Source organism: Chiloscyllium punctatum, chromosome 10 (assembly GCF_047496795.1).
Source record: "Chiloscyllium punctatum isolate Juve2018m chromosome 10, sChiPun1.3, whole genome shotgun sequence".
Lineage (NCBI taxonomy): Eukaryota > Metazoa > Chordata > Chondrichthyes > Orectolobiformes > Hemiscylliidae > Chiloscyllium > Chiloscyllium punctatum.
This window is the reverse complement of record NC_092748.1, coordinates 51,747,473-51,768,217: the sequence shown is the minus strand read 5'-3', so window position 1 is coordinate 51,768,217 and position 20,745 is coordinate 51,747,473. Positions and strand designations below refer to the sequence as shown.

The 20,745-nt window shown below is 37.9% G+C and overlaps 1 protein-coding gene across 1 annotated transcript in view; it reads right to left on the bottom strand.

Annotated features, from left to right (window-relative positions):
• Positions 1-20,745, bottom strand: part of ttn.2 (titin, tandem duplicate 2) — a 346,071-nt gene that overhangs the window by 219,383 nt on the left and 105,943 nt on the right. Inside the window, exons 60-85 of the mRNA XM_072579113.1 lie at positions 20,051-20,338; positions 19,524-19,802; positions 19,033-19,314; positions 18,670-18,948; positions 18,224-18,502; positions 17,804-18,082; positions 17,022-17,309; positions 15,551-15,829; positions 14,032-14,313; positions 11,686-11,964; positions 11,231-11,509; positions 9,668-9,946; positions 9,252-9,539; positions 8,736-9,014; positions 7,823-8,104; positions 7,427-7,705; positions 6,970-7,248; positions 6,560-6,838; positions 5,941-6,228; positions 5,521-5,799; positions 4,959-5,240; positions 3,139-3,417; positions 2,491-2,769; positions 1,409-1,687; positions 999-1,286; positions 463-741 (exon numbers count right to left, since the gene is read on the bottom strand). Of these exons, the coding sequence (XP_072435214.1) occupies positions 463-741; positions 999-1,286; positions 1,409-1,687; positions 2,491-2,769; positions 3,139-3,417; positions 4,959-5,240; positions 5,521-5,799; positions 5,941-6,228; positions 6,560-6,838; positions 6,970-7,248; positions 7,427-7,705; positions 7,823-8,104; positions 8,736-9,014; positions 9,252-9,539; positions 9,668-9,946; positions 11,231-11,509; positions 11,686-11,964; positions 14,032-14,313; positions 15,551-15,829; positions 17,022-17,309; positions 17,804-18,082; positions 18,224-18,502; positions 18,670-18,948; positions 19,033-19,314; positions 19,524-19,802; positions 20,051-20,338 (7,311 nt within the window). The remainder of the gene's footprint in view (positions 1-462; positions 742-998; positions 1,287-1,408; positions 1,688-2,490; positions 2,770-3,138; positions 3,418-4,958; positions 5,241-5,520; positions 5,800-5,940; positions 6,229-6,559; positions 6,839-6,969; positions 7,249-7,426; positions 7,706-7,822; positions 8,105-8,735; positions 9,015-9,251; positions 9,540-9,667; positions 9,947-11,230; positions 11,510-11,685; positions 11,965-14,031; positions 14,314-15,550; positions 15,830-17,021; positions 17,310-17,803; positions 18,083-18,223; positions 18,503-18,669; positions 18,949-19,032; positions 19,315-19,523; positions 19,803-20,050; positions 20,339-20,745) is intronic.

Genomic DNA, 20,745 nt, shown 5'->3' with positions numbered 1-20,745 from the left:
AATTATCTCTGTTATAATGGCTATTTTTCGTTCTTTGGAGTTGGATATAACTAGACTATGCAAGCTCTCAAAATCGTCACTTTTATCATTTTATCACACAAATCAATTTGAATTGAGTTTATTTTTTTGCCAGTCTTCAAGCTGAGAATACATTCTCCACCACTCCACATACTTCACCTAACAGTGACTAACAGAATATAGTCTACCCCAAACTGTAGAGTTTCAAAATTGGGAATACTAAGTCTGACTCTCAGCCCAGATGTACTATGCTGGAAAACCGATGCTGGATAATTGGTATTGCTCCAAGTCCATGACTGGCAATGTAAATCCTACCACTACAGCTGATCAATTGCTAAGAAAATAAGTCAATTGTGCTGAACTTTTCAACTAGCTAGGATCACAAAGCAATATTACGTGAAGTAGAGTTGTAAAAACTGTAAAACAATACACAAAAATGCACACCTTTCACAAACAATTCTGCAGAACAGGCGACTGTCCCGACATCGTTGCTGACTTGGCAGGTGTAACTACCCGCATCAGATATTTTAGCTGAGACCAACTCTAGCAAATATGTTGAGCCTTCATTCCAAATAGAATATGCCACACCATGCATCAATTCCCTGTCCCCTTTGAGCCATTTTGTAGATAACGGTGTGGTTCCTTTTACAACACTCCTAAACTGAACAGTAGAACCAAGTACAACATCCCGCGATGTTACTTTTTCGATAAAGCTTGGAGGCTCTAAAATTCACACAGGAAAAAAACACATTTAATTAACTCATGTACAGAGAAACTGTAAGACATGATCAGGTTGAAGAGAATGTTGTAGAGGAATGCGAATATGTTCTTCAAAAATCTATGAATTAACAAATCAAAGATAATGGTGTTTGATGAGTACGTTTAGTTACTTCACTAGTGTCGTGAAGAGAAAGAAACTGCTTGGGTAAAGAAATTAATATTCACACTGAGAAGAAAATATAACAAGATAATGTTCACACCTTTTACACTTAAGAAAGCACTGCATTCGTCCATTCCTGCTGAATTTGCAGCTCTACAAGAGTAAATTCCACCATCTGAAACGTCTAACTCAAAGACCTCCAAAGACAGCATGTTGTCTTGAGATAACATCTTGTATTTGTTACTGGCTGATATTTCATTGCCATCTTTATACCAAGAGATGTCCATCGGAATTGAACCAGAAACTTTACAATCCATTCGCACAAAAGATCCTAAAGTACTGCTCATTTCCTTTAATTTTCTCGTAAACAATGGAGCAATTATTTGTTCTGTCCAGTGCAAGAGTAAAACAAAAGTCAATAAAAATATGCCCACTATTTTCAAGTTTCTGACAATTTTTAAACTTTTTTTTAAAGAAAATTAAAGCCATCAACACAAATTAATCACTGACCTAACACTGTCAAAGAAATACTGCATCTGTCAGCTCCAAACTCATTCTGAACTTCGAAAGTATAGTCAGCACTGTCATCCATTTCCACAGACTGAATTTTTAGACTTGCCACTTTATTTGCAAAACTTATTTTAAATTTTCTATCTGATTCCAGTTTCTTTCCATTTTTGAACCATGCAGCACTTAGTTCTGGTGTACCAGCTACAGTACACTCCAAAATTGCCGGTTCTCCAGCAGTCACCGTGAGTGGCTCAGACTTATCTTTGACATTCGCAGGTTCTGTGGGAATAAGTAGATATCTGCATGAGGAGATCTATGCAATAAATTTGCTACTTGCAGTCATTTCATATGGATTGAGCTGGCTGTAGATCTTTTTCGTATCAACTCATTCAGATGTATTATGACAAATCTCTGGAGCAGGTGATTTTGGGTTTAGGTTAGGGTCTCTGGCTCAGAGGTAGGTGTACTACCACTGTGTCACAATAGCACTGCCAGCATTAGGTGTGATTACTCATTAGCTTGGTGTCAAATTTAGTTAATACTGCTGCTGTAAAAATGTCAGTCTGCTTGATTGCTGTATGAGTTCCATTTGAAGGTAGTTCGGAGTGCCCTAAATCAACTCAGAGTAGGAGACTCTTGTGGTGCAATGGTAGTGTCCCTACTGTGGACCAGGAGACCCGGGTGCAAGGCGAGCCTGCTGCAGAGGTGTATAATAACATCTCTGAACAGCTTGATCAGGAAACAATAGATTTAAAAAAACTTTGTGTTTGCTTTCATGTCTCAAATTATGTTAAAAATCATGCTTCGAGAGCTCATAAAACACAAGGTACTGGCAGTGAGCAGAAGTCAAATGAAAAGAGTGCTTCTCCGAATTTGCTAGAGGAATTTATTTGATCCTGAGTAGAGAAACGATCGTGTTGCAGACAAGGTTGTTGGATATGGAAAATGTCTCCATTGCCAATTATAACAGTCCTCATTTTGATGATCACAAAACATTAAAGTTATTCTACTTGGGAAGGTAAATACTATGAAACTGAAATCAATGACTTTCAGACAATATGCATTTATTACTTGCTACTAACCCAATATGGCCAATGTAGCAAAGCATTTTGCAGTTCCTGCGTCATTCTTTGCCTGACAAATGTACTGTCCACTGTGATTTTCTTCAACCTTAATAATCTGTAATGTGGCAACATTGTTTTCAAAGGACATTGTTATATTTTCATCTTCTTTGATATGTTTGCCATCTTTTTTCCAGCTTGTCGTTATTGGAACTGAGCCCTTTACAAGACATTGAAATTCAGCAGAATTTCCAGAAAATACTGTTGCATTTTCTATTGTTTGCACGAAGGTTGGTCTCTCTAGTTTAAAGCAAAGAGAATATATAACCTGTTATAATTTATAATGACACAACCAACACTTCATTTAACAAGCACCGTGATTCAAGACATTCACTCGCTGCGCCAGCACACGCCGCGAGCCGGCGGAAGCAGGGTCTCCGTCGCCATGCCGACCGCCGAGTGTCATGAGGTGTGCAGCAACTGGATCGAGGAAAAGAGGAGGCGGGAATGGACCAGCAATTGGTTCGGCAGCGTCACTGACGCGTGCACGTGGTGGAGAGTTCGCGAGGAGCCAGGGTGACAGGGACTACTATACAGGAACATGACAACAAAGCAGACAGCACACAACATCCAGGTAAAAGCACTCAGGAGAACTGGATTGTAACTGACCTTTCAAACTGACTGTAGAACTGCAGGAGCAACTCCCAACATCATTTTTGACTGTACACTTGTATTCACCAACATCAGAACTATCAGATTTTAGAATGCAAAGACTGGCTAAAGAAATGTCAGTGATTATTTTGTACTTTTTACTGTGTCGGATTTGTTTATTGGCTTTATACCACATAACTTCAAAAGGACTTGAACCGGCCACCTCACATTCAAGAGTGACATCAGTAGATTTTACTACCTCAACTGGTTCAAGCTTCTTCGTAAATGTGGGAGGTTCTAAAGAGCAAAGATGACAACATAGTTTATAAATCTCGCACTTAGCAAGTTGAGTCCCAATATTACCAACCATATTAATAAAACTATAATGGTTAATGACGTGAGACAAACTAATAGCCAGACACGTTTTAACTTCAGTTATTATTGAAGGCGAATAGTTCAAGTATTTTAAGAAACACACTTTATGCTTATTTTGTACATATACTCAAATTTCAATGCCATTAGTGGTGCTCACATTTTATAATTTTGCCCAGATGTACATAATTAGCAAAAAAAAAATTCTCTGTTCAACAAACAGGAAAAAGTATAAGGAGAAGTTAAAATAGCGCATTTTATTTCCCGCTGTCACTTTATTATTATTTGATTTGAGACGGAGAAGTGTCCTTTGGACCACAATAGGACCTACACTGATAATTGAAGATTAGGTCCTACTATACGTATGTTATCCAAAGGAGTTCTGATTTTCAATTTGAGCAAATTTTAAATTTGAATGCCTATGTAAAATGGCTAGAAAGGTAGCAAAGTCTTTGAAATAAACTAAACTAGGAAAGATACAGAGGCTTTGGAGAGGGTGCAAATAAGTTTTACCAAGATGCTGCCTGGACTGGAGGGCTTGCCTTATGAAGAAAGGTTGAATAAGCTCAGACGTTTCTCTCTGGAGAGAAAGAGGAAGAGAGGAGACCTGATCGAGGTGTATAATATAATGAGAGGAATAGATAGAATCAATTGCCAGAGACTTTTCCCCAGGGCAGAATTGACTGGTATGAGAAGTCATAGTTTGAAGTTATTAGGAGGAAAGTATAAAGGAGACATCAGAGATAGGTTCTTTACGCAGAGTTGTGAATGCATGGAGTGCGTTGCCAGCTGTGGTGGTGGATGCAGAGTCAGTGGGGACATTTAAGCAACTGCTGGACATGCACATGGATAGCAGTGGGTTGAGGGGTGCATAGGTTGTTACTATATTTGACATTAAGATTAAATCTCGGCATAACATTGTGGGCCAAAAGGCCTGTTCCGTGCTATACTTTTCTATGTTCTATGTTCTAAAAATATTCCACATTTGAATTGTATCCAGCCGTCATGAAGGAAGTAGTGTCTCTTTCCTATGAGCTTTACATCCTTCTGCTGTATGAGCACCTCTGAGGCCCTCTACCAAGTTTGCCTCATTAATGCCTTTTTGTATTTCCCATGGTCAGAAGATGGATAAAAATGCTTTGCAATCACAACCCCACAGTATCCTCTCTTCGCTAAGCAGCGCGTTACCCCATTCTGTTTCGAACAGTTGGCTGAATGGCTGCATTCAAAGTAGACAGAGCAGTCAAAAATTTCCTGAGCCTCTAACGAAGAAACTAGCACAGTCGGGAAATGCCTGCTTCCAGCATGTGAGTAGTTTCCAATCCACAATCAAAAGGAAGCCATAAAATGAGACCACTTAAGCCAAAGTGCCCAAATATTCCACAATTATGCAAGAAGGATTTGCAACACTTTCAGAAAGACCAAGTTACTTCTGATGGAAAATGTAACTAGGAATTTTTACAGACCTTTAACTGTAACTTTAATCTCGCAAGATTCACTGCCAGCTTCATTTTGTGCTTTGCAAGAGTAATTCCCACTGTCATCCAGGCTTACATCGACAATTGCCAAGATTGCCATAGAATCAACGAATGACATTCTGTATTTTTGACTGGCACTAATCTCCCGATAATCCCTGAACCAAGAGACTTTTATTTCAGGTGTGCCAGTTACTTTGCACTCAAAAACTGCTGTCTCTCCTTTCTTAAAAATTGCTGCAGGCTCTAACTTCTTAATAAAATATGGAGGTTCTAGAGAAGAAAATGTAGTAAACTTCATTACAAATGTTAAATGCAGGAACAAACCGATACAACATAAAATGGAACAATGAAACACCTATGACTATAAGAAGGAATGAAAGAAGACAACACATAACACAATAGTAACATTAAAAACAACAAAGTAGAGAAAAAAAATGGTAACACATCAGAAAAAAGTAACTTTGCAAAGTAGTATGATTTGCAAACTGGGAAAAGACAGAAGATTTCAATACTTTTCCACAATAGTTCACAATGAACTGAAAATACACACCTTTGACAAATAGTCTTGCTGTACAAGTGGCAGTGCCAACCTTGTTGCTGACTTCACATGTGTAGTCACCCAAATCAGAGACTTTAGCTGAAAGCAGCTCAAGTAAACTTGTTGAACCTTCATTTAAAATGAAACAGTCTGCTCCAGACATCAGCTCCCTGCCATCCTTCAGCCATTTTATAGACAGTGGACCAGTTCCATTCACAACACTTCTAAACTGCACTGTGGATCCAGGCAGAGCTTCCTGAGCTACAGGCTTTTCCACAAAACTTGGTGGCTCTGTAATTCATGTGAGGAAAAAGAATCCCTTTAGTACTCCCATTGCTGGGAAAACAAGCAAACATCAGAAACTGAACAGAAAAAGCTATAAATGCAAAAGCTATGAAACAAATTGAAATAAAGGAAGTTCATATTTCAAACCTGTTACTTTTAAGATACCACTGCATTCATCACTTCCTGCTGAATTGGTTGCTTTACAAATGTAGGTTCCATGATCAGAAAAATCTAGTTCATTAACTTCAAGCGTTGTTGCATTATCTTGGTATAATATTTTATGTTTTTCATCAGATGTTATTACTGTGAAATCTTTATACCATGTAAAACTCATTGGAAGAGAACCAGAAGCTTTGCACTCCATATGGACGAAAGATCCCAAAACAGCATCCAATTCCCGTAATTTTCTTATAAATACTGGGGGTATAATTTGATCTGTCCAAGACAAAGGCAGCCAGTCAATAACAAATACTTGGAAGTGGTTGAAATGAATAGGATCAACTCTGATTGTTTACATTAAGAAAGAATGACTTAAACGATGGAATTTTCAGATTGTTTGGGAATGTGCCCTCCATGATCAATCAAATCTAATTTTCAAGCTGTCAACATGACTATTCTACTTAGTTCCATGATGACTGGATCTCAACAAGTAAAATTATCACAATAAAACACTTTAAATATGTCTAAGGTCAACAGTTTTGCATGCTATGTTTTTCAATGCCACTGGATATTTAAACTAATATTTTAAATGCAAATAAACACCAACCTAATACAGTCAATGTTGCTTTGCAGATGCTGGTTCCAAATTCATTCTTAACCTCAAATGTATACTCAGCCGTATCCTCAGTAGAAACAGAGGGAATCTTTAGGCTGATCACGTTATTCTCAAAGCTGAGTTTGTGTGTCCTGCTTGGTACCATTTCATTTCCATCCTTAAAACATTTAACTCTTAATTCTGGGGTACCAGTTACAGTACATTCCAAGTTTGCTGGATTTCCTGCGGTCACACTGAGTGGCTGTGCCTGTTCTATGATTTTTGCTGGTTCTATGGAGGAAAAAGAAGTCCATTCAATATCTTACAGCTATGAATCTCATTTCAGTTGGTGCACCACAAAGAATCTGAATCAGCTTGCAAAAATTTGAAATGGAGGGTTGTGAAGTTAATGTCCCACCAACCTGCTACCAGCAATATGGCATAACACTTGTCAGTTCCTGCATCATTCTTGATATGACATGTATATTTCCCAGCATGATTTTCTCCAACAGTATTAATTTGAAGAGTAGCGACATTATTCTCAAAAGACAGTGAGATATTACCATCTTCTTTGATATAATCTTTGTCTTTCATCCAAGTTACATAAATGGGCTTTGAGCCTTTGACCAGACATTGGAATGCAACAGAATTTCCTGACAATGTTGTTACATTTTCAATCTTCTTCACAAATCCTGGGGGTTCTAGTGTAAAATAAATGGTAATGTAAATAATTATTAGTTGTCCTAATTATGTTTTAATGCAATTTGGAAAGCTTCTTCAGGTATCTAAGCAATTAATTTTGCAGTGGAGAATAAAACAATAAAGTTGGCACTATTAATAGTGCAAGACAAATATTTTTGACAATGTATTTCAACTGACCTTTCAAATTGACTGTGGAACTGCAGGAACAACCCCCCACATCATTTTTGACTGCGCATGTGTATTCGCCAACGTCAAGGGTATCAAATGTTAGAATGCAGAGACTGGCTAAATAATTGTCAGAGATCATTTTGTATTTTTTGCTGCTCCGAATTTGTTTATTGTCCTTATACCACACAACTTCAAATGGAGCAGTACCGGTCACCTCACATTCCAGTGTGATATCATTGGTTTTAACTGTTTCAGCAGATTGAAGTTTCCGCCTAAAACTGGGAGGTTCTATAAAGTAATCACAATAAAGTCCAAATCAACAAAAGCTCTGAAAATAAGAGTAGCTTTGCTCAAGAAAATTAAAATATGTATTATGCTACCAAATTACAAAGACAATTTACAGACCTTTAACTTCAACCTCAGTGCTGCTGCTGTCACTACCAGCTTCATTCCTTGCTTCACAGATGTAGCTTGTACTGTCATCCAAACTAACATTAATAATCTCAAGAACTGCCACAGAACCATCAAATGACATCATACATTTGTCACTGGCTATAAGTTCATGACCACCTTTGTACCAAGTAACTTTGATTTTTGGTGTGCCAGTTATAATGCACTCAAAACGTGCTGTATCTCCTTTCTTTATTATCGTTGATGGATTCAGCTTTTTAATGAAGCTAGGAGGTTCTAGAAGTCAAAATGTTAGAAATGTCAGTATAAATTTAAAGGATAGCCAACAGCAATTCAAACTCACAATCAAATATAAATAATTATCAATAATGCATTTACAGTCAAAATTTGCCAACTTAATAAATCTGATCCATACTCAACTGTGGCTCTATTAATAGTAAAGAAAACATATGATCTCAGTATTTCTTATTGCTGCCTCTGTTATAATAACTATTATTTAGGGTTGGGGCAGACTAAACTATGAAAGTTCTTAAAGTTGTCCCCTTTACTATTTATCACACAAATCAATTTGAATTGAGAGGTTTTTTCTCAGGACTTTGAACTGAGAACAAATTCTCCACCACTCCACAACACTTCACCTAACAGTAACTATCTGAATACAGTCCACTTGTGAGTAAAATGTAGAGTTTCAAAATAGGGACTATTAAGTCTGATTCTCAGCCCAGATTTACTGTGCTGGATAATTGGTCCCTGTCCACGACTGGCAATGTAAATCCTACCACTACAGCTGATCAATTGCTAAGAAAATAAGTCAATTGTGCTGAACCTTCCATCTAGCTAGACTTGCAAAGCAATCTTACGTGAAATAGAGTTGTAAAACTGTAAAACAATATACAAAAATGCACACCTTTCACAAACAATTCTGCAGAACAGGCAACTGTCCCAACATCGTTGCTGACTTGGCAGGTGTAACTGCCTGCATCAGATATTTTAGCTGAGACCAACTCTAGCAAATATGTTGAGCCTTCATTCCAAATAGAATATGCCACACCATGCATCAATTCCCTGTCCTCTTTGAGCCATTTTGTAGATAACGGTGTGGTTCCTTTTACAACACTCCTAAACTGTACAGTAGAACCAAGTATAACATCCTGTGATGTTATTTTTTCGACAAAGCTTGGAGGCTCTAAAATTCACACAGGAAAAAAACACATTTAATTAACTCATGTACAGAGAAACTATAAGACATGATCAGGTTGAAGAGAATGTTGTTGAGGAATGCTAACATGTTCTTCAAAAATCTATGAAGTAACAAAATTAAGATAGTGATATTTGAAAACTATATTTAGTCTAGTGTAGAAAGAATTTAAAAATTACTTGGCTAAGCAAATACATGGGAAGGAAATACAATAAACGCTCACACCTTTTACACTTAAGAAAGCACTGCATTCGTCCTTTCCTGCTGAATTTGTTGCTCTACAAGAGTAAATTCCACCATCTGAAACGTCTAACTCATTGACCTCCAAAGACAGCATGTTGTCTTGAAATAACATCTTGTATTTGTTACTGGCTGATATTTCATTGCCATCTTTATACCAAGAGATGTCCATCGGAATAGAACCAGAAATTTTGCATTCCATTTGTACAAAAGATCCTAAAGTACTGCTTGATTCCTTTAATTTTCTCGTAAAAAATGGAGCAATCATATGTTCTGTCCAGGGCAAGGGAAAAAAGATATCAATTCAAAAATTCATTATTTTAAAATTTGTGACAATATTTGTGATGTTTTAAATATTGCTTTAAGCAAATTAAAGCCATCAACACAAATTAATCACTGACCTAACACTGTCAAAGAAATACTGCAGCTGTCAGCTCCAAATTCATTCTGGACTTTGAAAGTATAGTCAGCACTGTCATCCTTTTCAACAGACCGAATTTTTAGACTTGCCACTTTATTTGCAAAACTCATTTTATATTTTCCAACTGACTCCAGTTTCTCTCCATTTTTGAACCACACAACACTTAATTCTGGTGTACCAGCTACAGTACACTCCAAAATTGCTGGGTTTCCTGAAGTCACTGTGAATTGCTCAGTTTTTTCTATGATTTTTGCAGGTTCTGTGGGAATAATGAGATCAGTTACATCAGGAGAACTGTATAATTTTGATTACTATTTTATCATTTATTTTGTACTGCAAGCTCGATGCCTCAGAATTTGGTTCAATTCTAGTCACAACTTCTATAACAAACATCTCTACCATCAACTTTCCATAATGCTCCATGTGCAATAACTTGTGACAGTCTCAATTCAGCTCACAAAGAGTTGGTATTCATGTTGTAAAACCTGAGCATTACGTAAGCAATCTCATTCAGAAATGCCATAAAATGGATGGTGATAGAAAGTGAAAGACCTCACGTGGATAGAGTAGAAACCTCATCTGACAATTTATCAGAGATGTATTTTAAAACACAATTGAGAAATCGTATCCTGCAGTAAACAGAGTCATTCTTGCAATTACTAACAATGATTGCTCCACGTGGAAAATGATCTATCTGGAGCTTAAAAGAATGTGGGCAGACTTTCAAAGAAAACCATAAAATTCAAACAGGACCAGACAGGGTAAATGCAGGAAATATGTTCCCAATGACCATGCAGTCCAGAACCTTGGGCTCACAGACAATATGAGAATGGACATTTAGTACTGAGACAGGGAGAAATGTCCTCACTGAGAGTGGTGAGCCCATCGAATTATCTGCAACAGAAAGTAGTTGAGGCCAAAGCATTCAATGTTTTCAAGAAGGAGTTAGAATAGAATAGAATCCTTACAGTGTGGAAGCAGTCCATTTGGCCCATCGAGTCCACACCGACCATCTGAAGAGCATCTCACGTGGATCCAGCCCCATCCTATGGTTAATCCACCTACCCTGCACACGATGGGCTATTTAGCATTGCCAATCCACCTAATCTGCACATCTTTGGACTGTGGGAGGAAATCCACGCAGACACAGGAACAATGTGCAGACTGCACACTGACAGTTGCTTGAGATTGGAATTGAACCCAAGTCTCTGGGGCTGTGAGGCAGTAGTGCTAACTGTTGAGTCACTGTTGTTCTTATGACTGAAAGGATCAAAGGGTGTGGGCTAAAGTAGGAACATCGTAGTAAATTGGATGATCAGCCATGATCACACTGAATGGCAGAACAGGCTTGAAGGGCTGAATGGCTAACTTCTGCTCCTATTTTCTATGTTTCTATGTTTATATCCCCTTAACAGTTTTAAATTTCCTAATTTTGATGATCATAGAATTATTTTTTAAAAAATGAAAACAACATTATGTGAAAACGTAAATGTCATGGAATTCTGACTTTTGGACAATGTTGTGCTTATTATTTGGTACTAACCCATTACAACCAATGCAGCTGCGCATTTTGCAGTTCCTGCATCATTCTTTGCCTGACAAACGTAATTTCCACTGTGATTTTCTTCCACCTTAATAATCTGTAATGTGACAACATTATCTTCAAAGGACATTTTTATGTTATCATCTTCTTTGATATTTTTGCCATCTTTTTTCCAGCTTGTCGTTATTGGAACTGAGCCTTTTACAAGACATTGAAACACAGCAGAATTTCCAGAAAATACTGTTGCATTTTCTATTGTTTGTACGAAGGTTGGTCTCTCTAGTTTAAAGCAAAAAGAATATATAACCTGTTATAATTTATATTGCATAGTCACTGTTTAAATTTTTAAAATATTGTGATTTGAGATGTTGATTAATAACATATAGGAATATAATAATGAAGAGATACTACACAACATCCAGGTAAGTACTTAGGAGAACTGGATTGTAACTGACCTTTCAAACCGACTGTAGAACTGCAGGAGCAACTCCCAACATCATTTTTGACTGTACATGTGTATTCGCCAATGTCTGAGCTATCGGATGTTAGAATGCAAAGACTGACTAAAGAAATATCTGAGATCATTTTGTACTTCTTACTGCGTCGAATTTGTTTATTGTCTTTATACCACATAACTTCAAAGGGACCTGAACCGGCCACCTCACATTCAAGAGTGACATCAGTAGATTTTACGACCTCAACTGGCTCAAGCTTCTTCGTAAATGTGGGAGGTTCTAAAGAATAAACACATAACTTGGTTAATAGGTCACTGCCTCAAACATTTGTGACTCTGAACAATGCTCACTGATATTAAAATGTTCAAGTGATCTTTGTTTCAATTTCTGATTATAACTTCAGAGAGACAAACCAACACAGAAATATTCATAGACTTGTACAGCACGGAAAAAAACCCTTCATTCCAACTCATCCATGCTGACCACATATCCAAATTAATCTAGTCCAATTTGCCAGCATTTTGCCCACGTCCCTCTAAATCCTTCTAATCATGTACTCATCCAGATGCTTTTTAAATGTTGTGATTGTACCTGCCTCAAATACTTCCTCTAGTAGCTCATTCCAAACACACACCACCCTCTGGCTGAAAAGGTTGCCCCTTACATCCCTTTCAAATCTTTCCCTCCTCACCTTAAACCTATGACCTCTAGTTTTTGGACTCCCTTACGCTGGGAAAAAGACCTTGTCTTTTTACCCTATCGTGCCCCCCATGATTTCATAAACCTCTATGAGGTTACCCCTCAGCCTTCAACGCTCCAGAGAAAACAGCCACAGCCTATTCAGCCTCTCCCTAGAGATTGAACCCTCCAACCACAGCAACATCCTCGTAAATCTTTCTGAACCCTTTCAAGTTTAACATCTTTCCTCGAGCAGGGAGACCAAAATTGAATGCAGTTTGCCAAAAATGGCCTAACCAATGTCCTGTACAGCCACAACATGACCTCCCAACTCCTGTACTCAACGCACTGACCAACAAAGGATAAGGTCGACTCCATGTGAGCTCCTGCATGCAAATCTAAGTTTCCTATTTCCTACAATCATGACCTATTATTTACTTACCTTTGCTGTTTAACTATGTGATCTGCCTGTATTGCTCGCAAGACAAAGCTTTTCACTGTGCCTCGGTATATGTGACAATAAATTCAATTCAATTCAGTTCAATTCAAAGGCAACTGTACCAAACGCCTTCTTCACTACCCTGTCTACCTGCAATTCCACTTTCAAGGAACTATGAATCTGTGCCACAAGGTCTCCTTGTTCGGTAACACTCCCCAGGACTCAACCATTAAGTGTATATGTCCTGCCCTGATTTGCCTTACCAAAATGCAATACTACACATTTATCTAAATTAACCTCCATCTGCCACGCCTCGGTCCATTGCTCCACTTGATCAAGGTCCTGTTGCACTCTGAGATAATCTTATTCACTGTCCACTACATCTCCAATTTTGGTGTGACCTGCGAACTTACTAACCATGTCTCCTATATTCACATCCAAATCAATTATATAAGTGACATACAGCAGTGGATGCCAACACCGATCCATACAGTACGCCACTGGTCACAGGCCTCTAATTTGAAAATTAACCTCCAACACTACCCTCTATATCCTATCTTCAAGCCAATTTTGTATCCAAATGGCTAGCTCGCCCTGGATTCCATGTTATCTATCCTTGTTATTCAATTTGCTATGCAGAACCTTGTTGAACGACTTGCTATTATGTGGATACGACAGAAAACTCAAAAAATTTATGCCATATGTGTTTTCACTTTGTTACAACCTTTTAGGGTACCATCAGACCTCAACCAGTATCCAGATATACATGAGGCTAATATATCAAAAAAAACTTAGAAGGGATAATTTAACTATTCCCCATCAGGTTGCAGGGAAGACTTTCATTTCATGCTTTATTCCTGATGTTTACCCATCTCAATACCATTGAACTCAGCAATGGGTCAGCCATCCATTGAATCTCAGCAAGAACTGTATATCAATAAATGTGTATCAGTGTATTGCCTGAGTACAGTGCAACCGAGGAGCTGCATTTAAATCACATCCAACAGCTACATTTCCTGAAGTTTCCAGTGAAAATGTCTGCATGGTTTGCATCTGCCAGCTTCCCAAGTGGAATTAATTTTTACTCCACAAACAAAAGCAAGCCACAAGCTAGACCTTGTAAGTGATGGTTTGTAGAAGGATTTTATAATTACACAAAAAGATCTTGCAACACTCTCAGAAAGGCCAATTAACAACTAATAGAGAAGTAACTAGAAATATTCACAGACCTTTAACTGTAACCTTCATCTCGCATGATTCACTGCCAGCTTCATTCTGTGCTTTACAAGAATAATTGCCACTGTCTTCGAGGCTTATATTAGCAATTTCAAGGTTTGCCATGGAATCAACAAATGACATTCTGTATTTCTGGTTGGCACTAATCTCCCGATAATTCTTGAACCAAGAGATTTTGATTTCAGGTGTTCCAGTTACTTTGCACTCAAAATTTGCTGTTTCTCCCTTTTTAAATACTGTGGCAGGAGTTAACTTCTTAATAAAGTATGGAGGTTCTGGAGAATAAAACATAGTAAACTTCATTACAAATAGGAGGTCCAGGAAGAAAGAAATACAACACCATAGTGGGGCCCGGCTGCTACTGACAAGGCAGTGGAGATCTCACTGTACACTCTCCTCACTCTTCCCCCTGACCTGCTTTGGTGCTGCTCAGATACTCGGATGCTTGTAGTTGGAGTCCTGATCATCCTTAGAAGTAATTTATGACCCGCGAGAGCTGTCAACCAATCAGCGGATGGCTGTTCATCAGCACTGGCCAATCCACTGCGAGCAGTGGCCTCTGCTAGTGCTGAGGGAGGCCAAGGCAGAGGATGATGGATAGAGTCCCAGGGACAAGGTAGAATTTTTACTGTCATGTGTACTCAAGCACAGAGGTACAGGAGTACCATGAAAATTGCCATCATTCCTGGCGCCATCTTAGGTATAAAGATACCTGGGTACAAAATCTTAGGTACAAAATAGAAAAGTAAAGAAATAAGTTAAAAGTTTGATGTTATGTGCAGAAGGTTCACTGTAGCCTCTCTGTCTCGTTCAATTAAGCTGGGACAGTTGTTATTATCTAGCCTAGACATGAGTCTTATTTTTGGCGAGACCTTTGAAGGATAGTATCTTTCTTGGGACACCCTCACCCTGATCCCAGACTCTCAACAAACCAAAGGATACCTTTTGGGATTTACAGTCTAAGATTATTACATTTTATGGTATCTGCCTGTTGCTGGTTGTAAACCAGTGGTGGCAGATTGGGGCCCTTTGGCCAATTAAGGGCCTCAGTTGGTTTACAAGCAGAAATGTTGTCCTCTGGCCTTTTCACCCAAGGTAATTATGATAAGAAGCACAGACAACTGCATCTCCAGCAATTTCCTGATCAGTCAAACTGGCATTTCAAACTCCTAGACAGCTTCTGAGCTGTGTGTGGGGAGATCAAATTCTTTCCAAGGTTACACAATCAAGATATAAAAAGGCAAAGACAGACAAGCCAAAGCAAAATAGTTCTAGAGAAGAAAATGGGGTAAACGTTGTTATAAGTATGAAATGCTGGAACAAACACATAGAACACAGAAAGGAGCAATGAAACACCCAGTAATATGAAGGAATGAAAGAAAACCACACATTACTGACATGAAAAATAACCAGAGAAAAATAGCTTTGCAAACTTGTAAAGTTTTCAAACTTAAGACAGAATCTTGCAAGAGTGCTCAATAATGGTTTAACAAATGAACTAAAAACACACACCTTTGACAAATAATCTTGCTGTACAAGTGGCAGTGCCAACCTTGTTGCTGACTTCACACATGTAGTCACCCAAATCAGAGATTTTAGTTGAAAACAGCTCAAGTAAACTTGTTGAACCTTCACTTAAAATGGAACAGTCAGCACCAGACATCAGCTCCCTGCCGTCCTTCAGCCATTTTATAGACAGTGGAGCAGTTCCTTTCACAACACTTCTAAACTGCACTGTGGATCCAGGCAAAGCTTCCTGAGCTACAGGTTTTTCCACAAAACTTGGAGGCTCTATAATTCATGTGAGGAAAGAGAACAATACAATTGGAACGCTAATAAAAACAAAATGCAGATTCTAATTTACCATGAACTGCAAAACAAATTTTAACTACTTGTTTTGGGCTGGATCTCCTCCTCTGGGCAGAAAAAAAAGTCATGACTGTTTCCAGGTCTCAAACCCTCCCCCTTTCTAAGGACACAATCACTCACTGGGATATTCACTGGGACTTCACCATAACTGGCCTAGAGAAAGTCAGGGCAGTGGGCAGGCTCTAGAGGTGGACGGGCCATTCACAGGTGTTCCAGCTTCAACAGAGGTAGCCGATTGCATCAGATAGCAAGTAACTGAAGTACGCTGCAGCCTGAGGGCACATTATTACCAGTTGTGCTTAAATGTTTAAATGAAAGAAAATACAGCTGCCAGATGACCATAATAGGAGAGGTGGGGCAGACATTCCTCTGCAGAGGAACTTTTGGTTGTGTCATTGGAAACATTGGGAGGGCCTTCAGGTTTGCCTAGAACCTCTGGCTTGCTGCTGGATGCCAGTTTCTAAGTAGTTAAGCCTAATTAAAATCAAAAGCCCAGATATTCCCCTTTGATTATGCTTAGCAAGGTTATTAACAACTCTTACAGAGTACCGTCTTCATAGGGCCTGTCTCAAATTTGTCAAAATGGCCAGCATCATAAACAGGACCAGGAAACTGGCCTTCCGCATGGGCACTTAGGTCCCATTCATTTTCAACCAAAGAAAAGCCCAAGAATTCCGTCCTTTTGTTTATTCTTTTGAGGGATATGGACGCCTCTTGTTCTGCCAGTATTGGGTTTCCCATCCCTAAATGGCATTGAACTAGGTAGCCCATTTCTGAAGGAAGTTAGGAATCTACCACATTGCTGTGGGTCTGGAATCTCATGTAGACCAGACCAGGTAACAATCGCAAATTTCCTACTCTAAAGACCTTAGTCAACCAAATGGATTTTTGTAACAATAAATGAGAGTTATCATGTTCATCACAAAGGCTAGTTCTATGATTCCACATTGCATTAATTGAACTTGAATGAATCCCCAGAGCATTAGCCTAGACCACTGGATTATTAATACAATAACAGTACCACCCTTACAGGGCATCATGCAAACCTTAGAAATTTAATTAATGGAGATGCAGAAGCTATAAAAGAAACTTTAAATAACTTTATCTTTCACACCTGTTATTTTTAGAATACCGCTGCATTCAGTACTTCCTGCTGAATTGGTTGCTTTGCAAATGTAGTTCCCGTGATCAGAAAACTCTAGTTTATTAACTTCCAAAGTTGTTGCATTATCTTGAGATAATATGTTGTATTTTGCACCAGATGTTATTACTTTGAAATCTTTATACCAAGTAAAACTCATTGGAAGTGAACCAGAAGCTTTGCATTCCATTTGTACAAAAGATCCCAAAACAGCATCCATTTTCCGTAACTTTTTAGTAAATATTGGAGGTATTTGTTGATCTGTTCAAGAGAAAGTGATGAATAAACAACTAGTCAACTTACAAAAACTATTTCTAAATGAATAAAATCCATTGTTCGTAAGATGTGTTGGCTTAAACAGAAAAGGTTCAGATTTAATGGGAAATATACTCCCTAAGACATTCAAGATAAAACTATTTTTAAACATTGCTGAAAAGGAATTGAAGTTTGCATTTTGCTCTCACTGGATAAGTGCAAAATGATGAGCTTTGATTGTGTCTAGTTTTAGCAATGTTTATATATTCTGTGCAACTAGGTCAACTATTCTCATGTTTCAGAAAAAAAGGAGCTACAAAGCCTATTTTAAAAGTCTCTGCATGGATCTGCCTACTCTCATTAAGACTGGAAAAGTTATAATAATAGGACCCTTTATATACATTTATGGTTGTGACCAGGATTCCTTACTTTGTGAGCAAAGTTTTCAAATGACACGGACGATTTATATAAGTGAATTCTAAATGCAAATATACACTAACCTAATACAGTCAATGTTGCTTTGCAGATGCTGGTTCCAAATTCATTCTTAACCTCAAATGTATACTCAGCCGTATCCTCATTAGAAACAGAGGGAATCTTTAGGCTGATCACGTTATTCTCAAAGCTGAGTTTGTGTCTCCTGCTTGGTACCATTTCATTGCCATCCTGAAAACATTTAACTCTTAATTCTGGGGTACCAGTTACAGTACATTCCAGGTTTGCTGGATTTCCTGCGGTCACACTGAGCGACTGTGCTTGTTCTATGATTTTTGCTGGTTCTATGGAGGAAAAAGAAATCCATTCACTATCTTACAGCTATGAATCTCATTTCAGTTGGTGCATCACAAAGAATTTGAATTGACGTGTAATTGGCAACGACCTTGAAGCGGATGGTATTATTGAGTTAATGTCCCACTGACCTGCTACCAACAATGTAGCAGAACACTTCTCAGTTCCTGCCTCATTCTTGATATGACATGTATATTTCCCAGCATGATTTTCTCCAACAGTATTTATTTGAAGAGTAGCAATATTATTCTCAAAAGACAATGAGATATTACCATCTTCTTTGACATCAACTTTGTCTTTCATCCAAGTTACATAAATAGGCTTTGAGCCTTTGACTAGACATTGGAATACAACAGAATTCCCTGACAACGTTGTTACACTTTCAATCTTCTTTACAAATCCTGGGGGTTCTAGTTTAAAACAAATGGTGACATGAATATATTTCACAGCTTTTAGTTGTCATCTTAAAAATGCTTCAATATAAAATGATCTTTTCGCTAAAGAGTTGAGCATTGCATTCTCCAATAAATAATTGATGTGCTGCTATAAAGAATTCTTACATTATGTCATAACTGACCTTTCAAACTGACTGTAGAACTGCAGGAGCTACTGCCAACATCATTTTTTATTGTACATGTATATTCACCAATGTCAGAGGTATCAGATTTTAGAATGGTAAGACTGGCTAAACCATTTTCAAAGATTATATTGTATTTTTTGCCACGTCGAATTGGTTTATTATCCTTATACCATGTAACTTCAAAGGGAGCTGTACCAGTCACCTCACATTCAAGAGTTACATCATCGTTTTTAACTACATCAGCAGGTTCAAGTTTCTTTATAAATGTGGGAGGTTCTGAAGAGGAAAGTGAACAATGTGGTTTAGGAAACAATCAAAAGCCAATAAGTTAAATCTCCTTTAGGGTATTATAATACACACCTTTAACTTGAACCAAAAAGTTGCAGCTATTACCACCAACTTCATTCTGTGCTTCACAGGAATATTCCCCACTATCTTCTAAACTTGCATCAGCAATCTCAAGCACAGCCACTGTGTTTTGAAATGACATCCTGTATTTGTTACTGGTTGTAATCTCTGTGTTATTTTTGTACCACGTCACTGTAATTTCAGGTGTACCAGTTATTTTGCACTCAAAACGTGCAAATTCTCCTTGCTTCAGGGCTGCTGAAGGAGCTGGCTTCTTAACAAAACTTGGAGGCTCTGAGAAATTTAAATAAAATGAAACTGAATTTTGGAATTTCTAAGTAAATTTATGACTGTTATACCATAGATTAACAGATAAGAGAAAAATGATCTTCAGATAAAATTTACTCTGATTTGTTGAGGAAGAAAATTAGGCGAGGAAGATTATGCTGTAAAAGATATTTTCTAATACTTAATTTCCAGCAAGATTGACAAGAATTGCAAACCTTTAATAAAAACTTCTGCAGTGCTTGTGACTGAACCAGCTTCATTGCTGAGATGGCAGCTATAAACACCAGCATCGGAAATTTTAGCTGAGCTTAGCTCAAAGTAGTATGTTGTTTCTTCATTCCAAATGGAACATCTTGCGCCAGGCCTCAGTTCCCTATTATCTTTGAACCACTTGACATACAGTGGAAGAGTTCCTTTCACAGCACTGTTAAACTGCAGTGTGGAACCAAGTACAATTGCTTGGGATTTTGGTTCTCGGACAAAGCTTGGTGGCTCTAGAAGTTGTTAAAGAAGATGTCATTTAGTTAGACAAAATTAAAAGTTCTAAAGTTAGATTACATCATCCTGCCATTTAAGTACTGATCATCCTATGTTAAAATATTTTAAATAGTGGAAATACAGCTAATTTATTTAGATATTTTATCACTACAGAAGAAAAGAAGGAGATGATGCTACAGCTGGTAAAAACCAGCTTTTCATGCATCTTAACGTAACGCTGTTTGGGATAACAGGATCTTCCAACCTTTTACTGTTAAGAATCCGGTGCATTCACTGACTCCTGCAGTATTTGTTGCTTTGCACGAATAATTTCCACCATCTGAGAGTTCAAGTTCTTTGATCTCCAAAAGTGCTGTATTTTCTTCAAATGATATTTTATATTTGTGGCCAGTAAATATCTCTTTGTAATCTTTATACCAAGCAATGTCGATTGGTAGAGAACCAGATACTTTGCACTCCATGTGCATTAATGTCCCCAAGATGCTATCCATTTTCTTTAAACTTCTTGTAAATGATGGAGCAATTATTCGATCTGTCCAACAGAGAATAATAAAATAGATTGTCAGCTAAAATATCAAAGGGATATTTTAACTACTTCACCTGGTAGAAATTACATGATAATGGAGTCCATGTTGAGGCAGTGGACCACATGCACTGTTCCGTCTCCAGCACCAATCTTTGCATGGCCTTCTGCAGAGTGCACATCCGAATCAAGTATGCAAGCCAAGAATGTATGCATTTTGTGATGTTATGATTTTTTAGAAATCTAATTCAATTTTATGGGCTATTGTACTGAATGTGCATTGTGCATACACTGCTCCATTTCATCTCATGGTACAGCAGATAACCCTTGAAAATTAGTGCAAAGCTTTTTTTGCACAATCAGGAGTGCTCTTCTAGACTCTGCAAGAACAATATGCGACATTACAAACTTGGGTT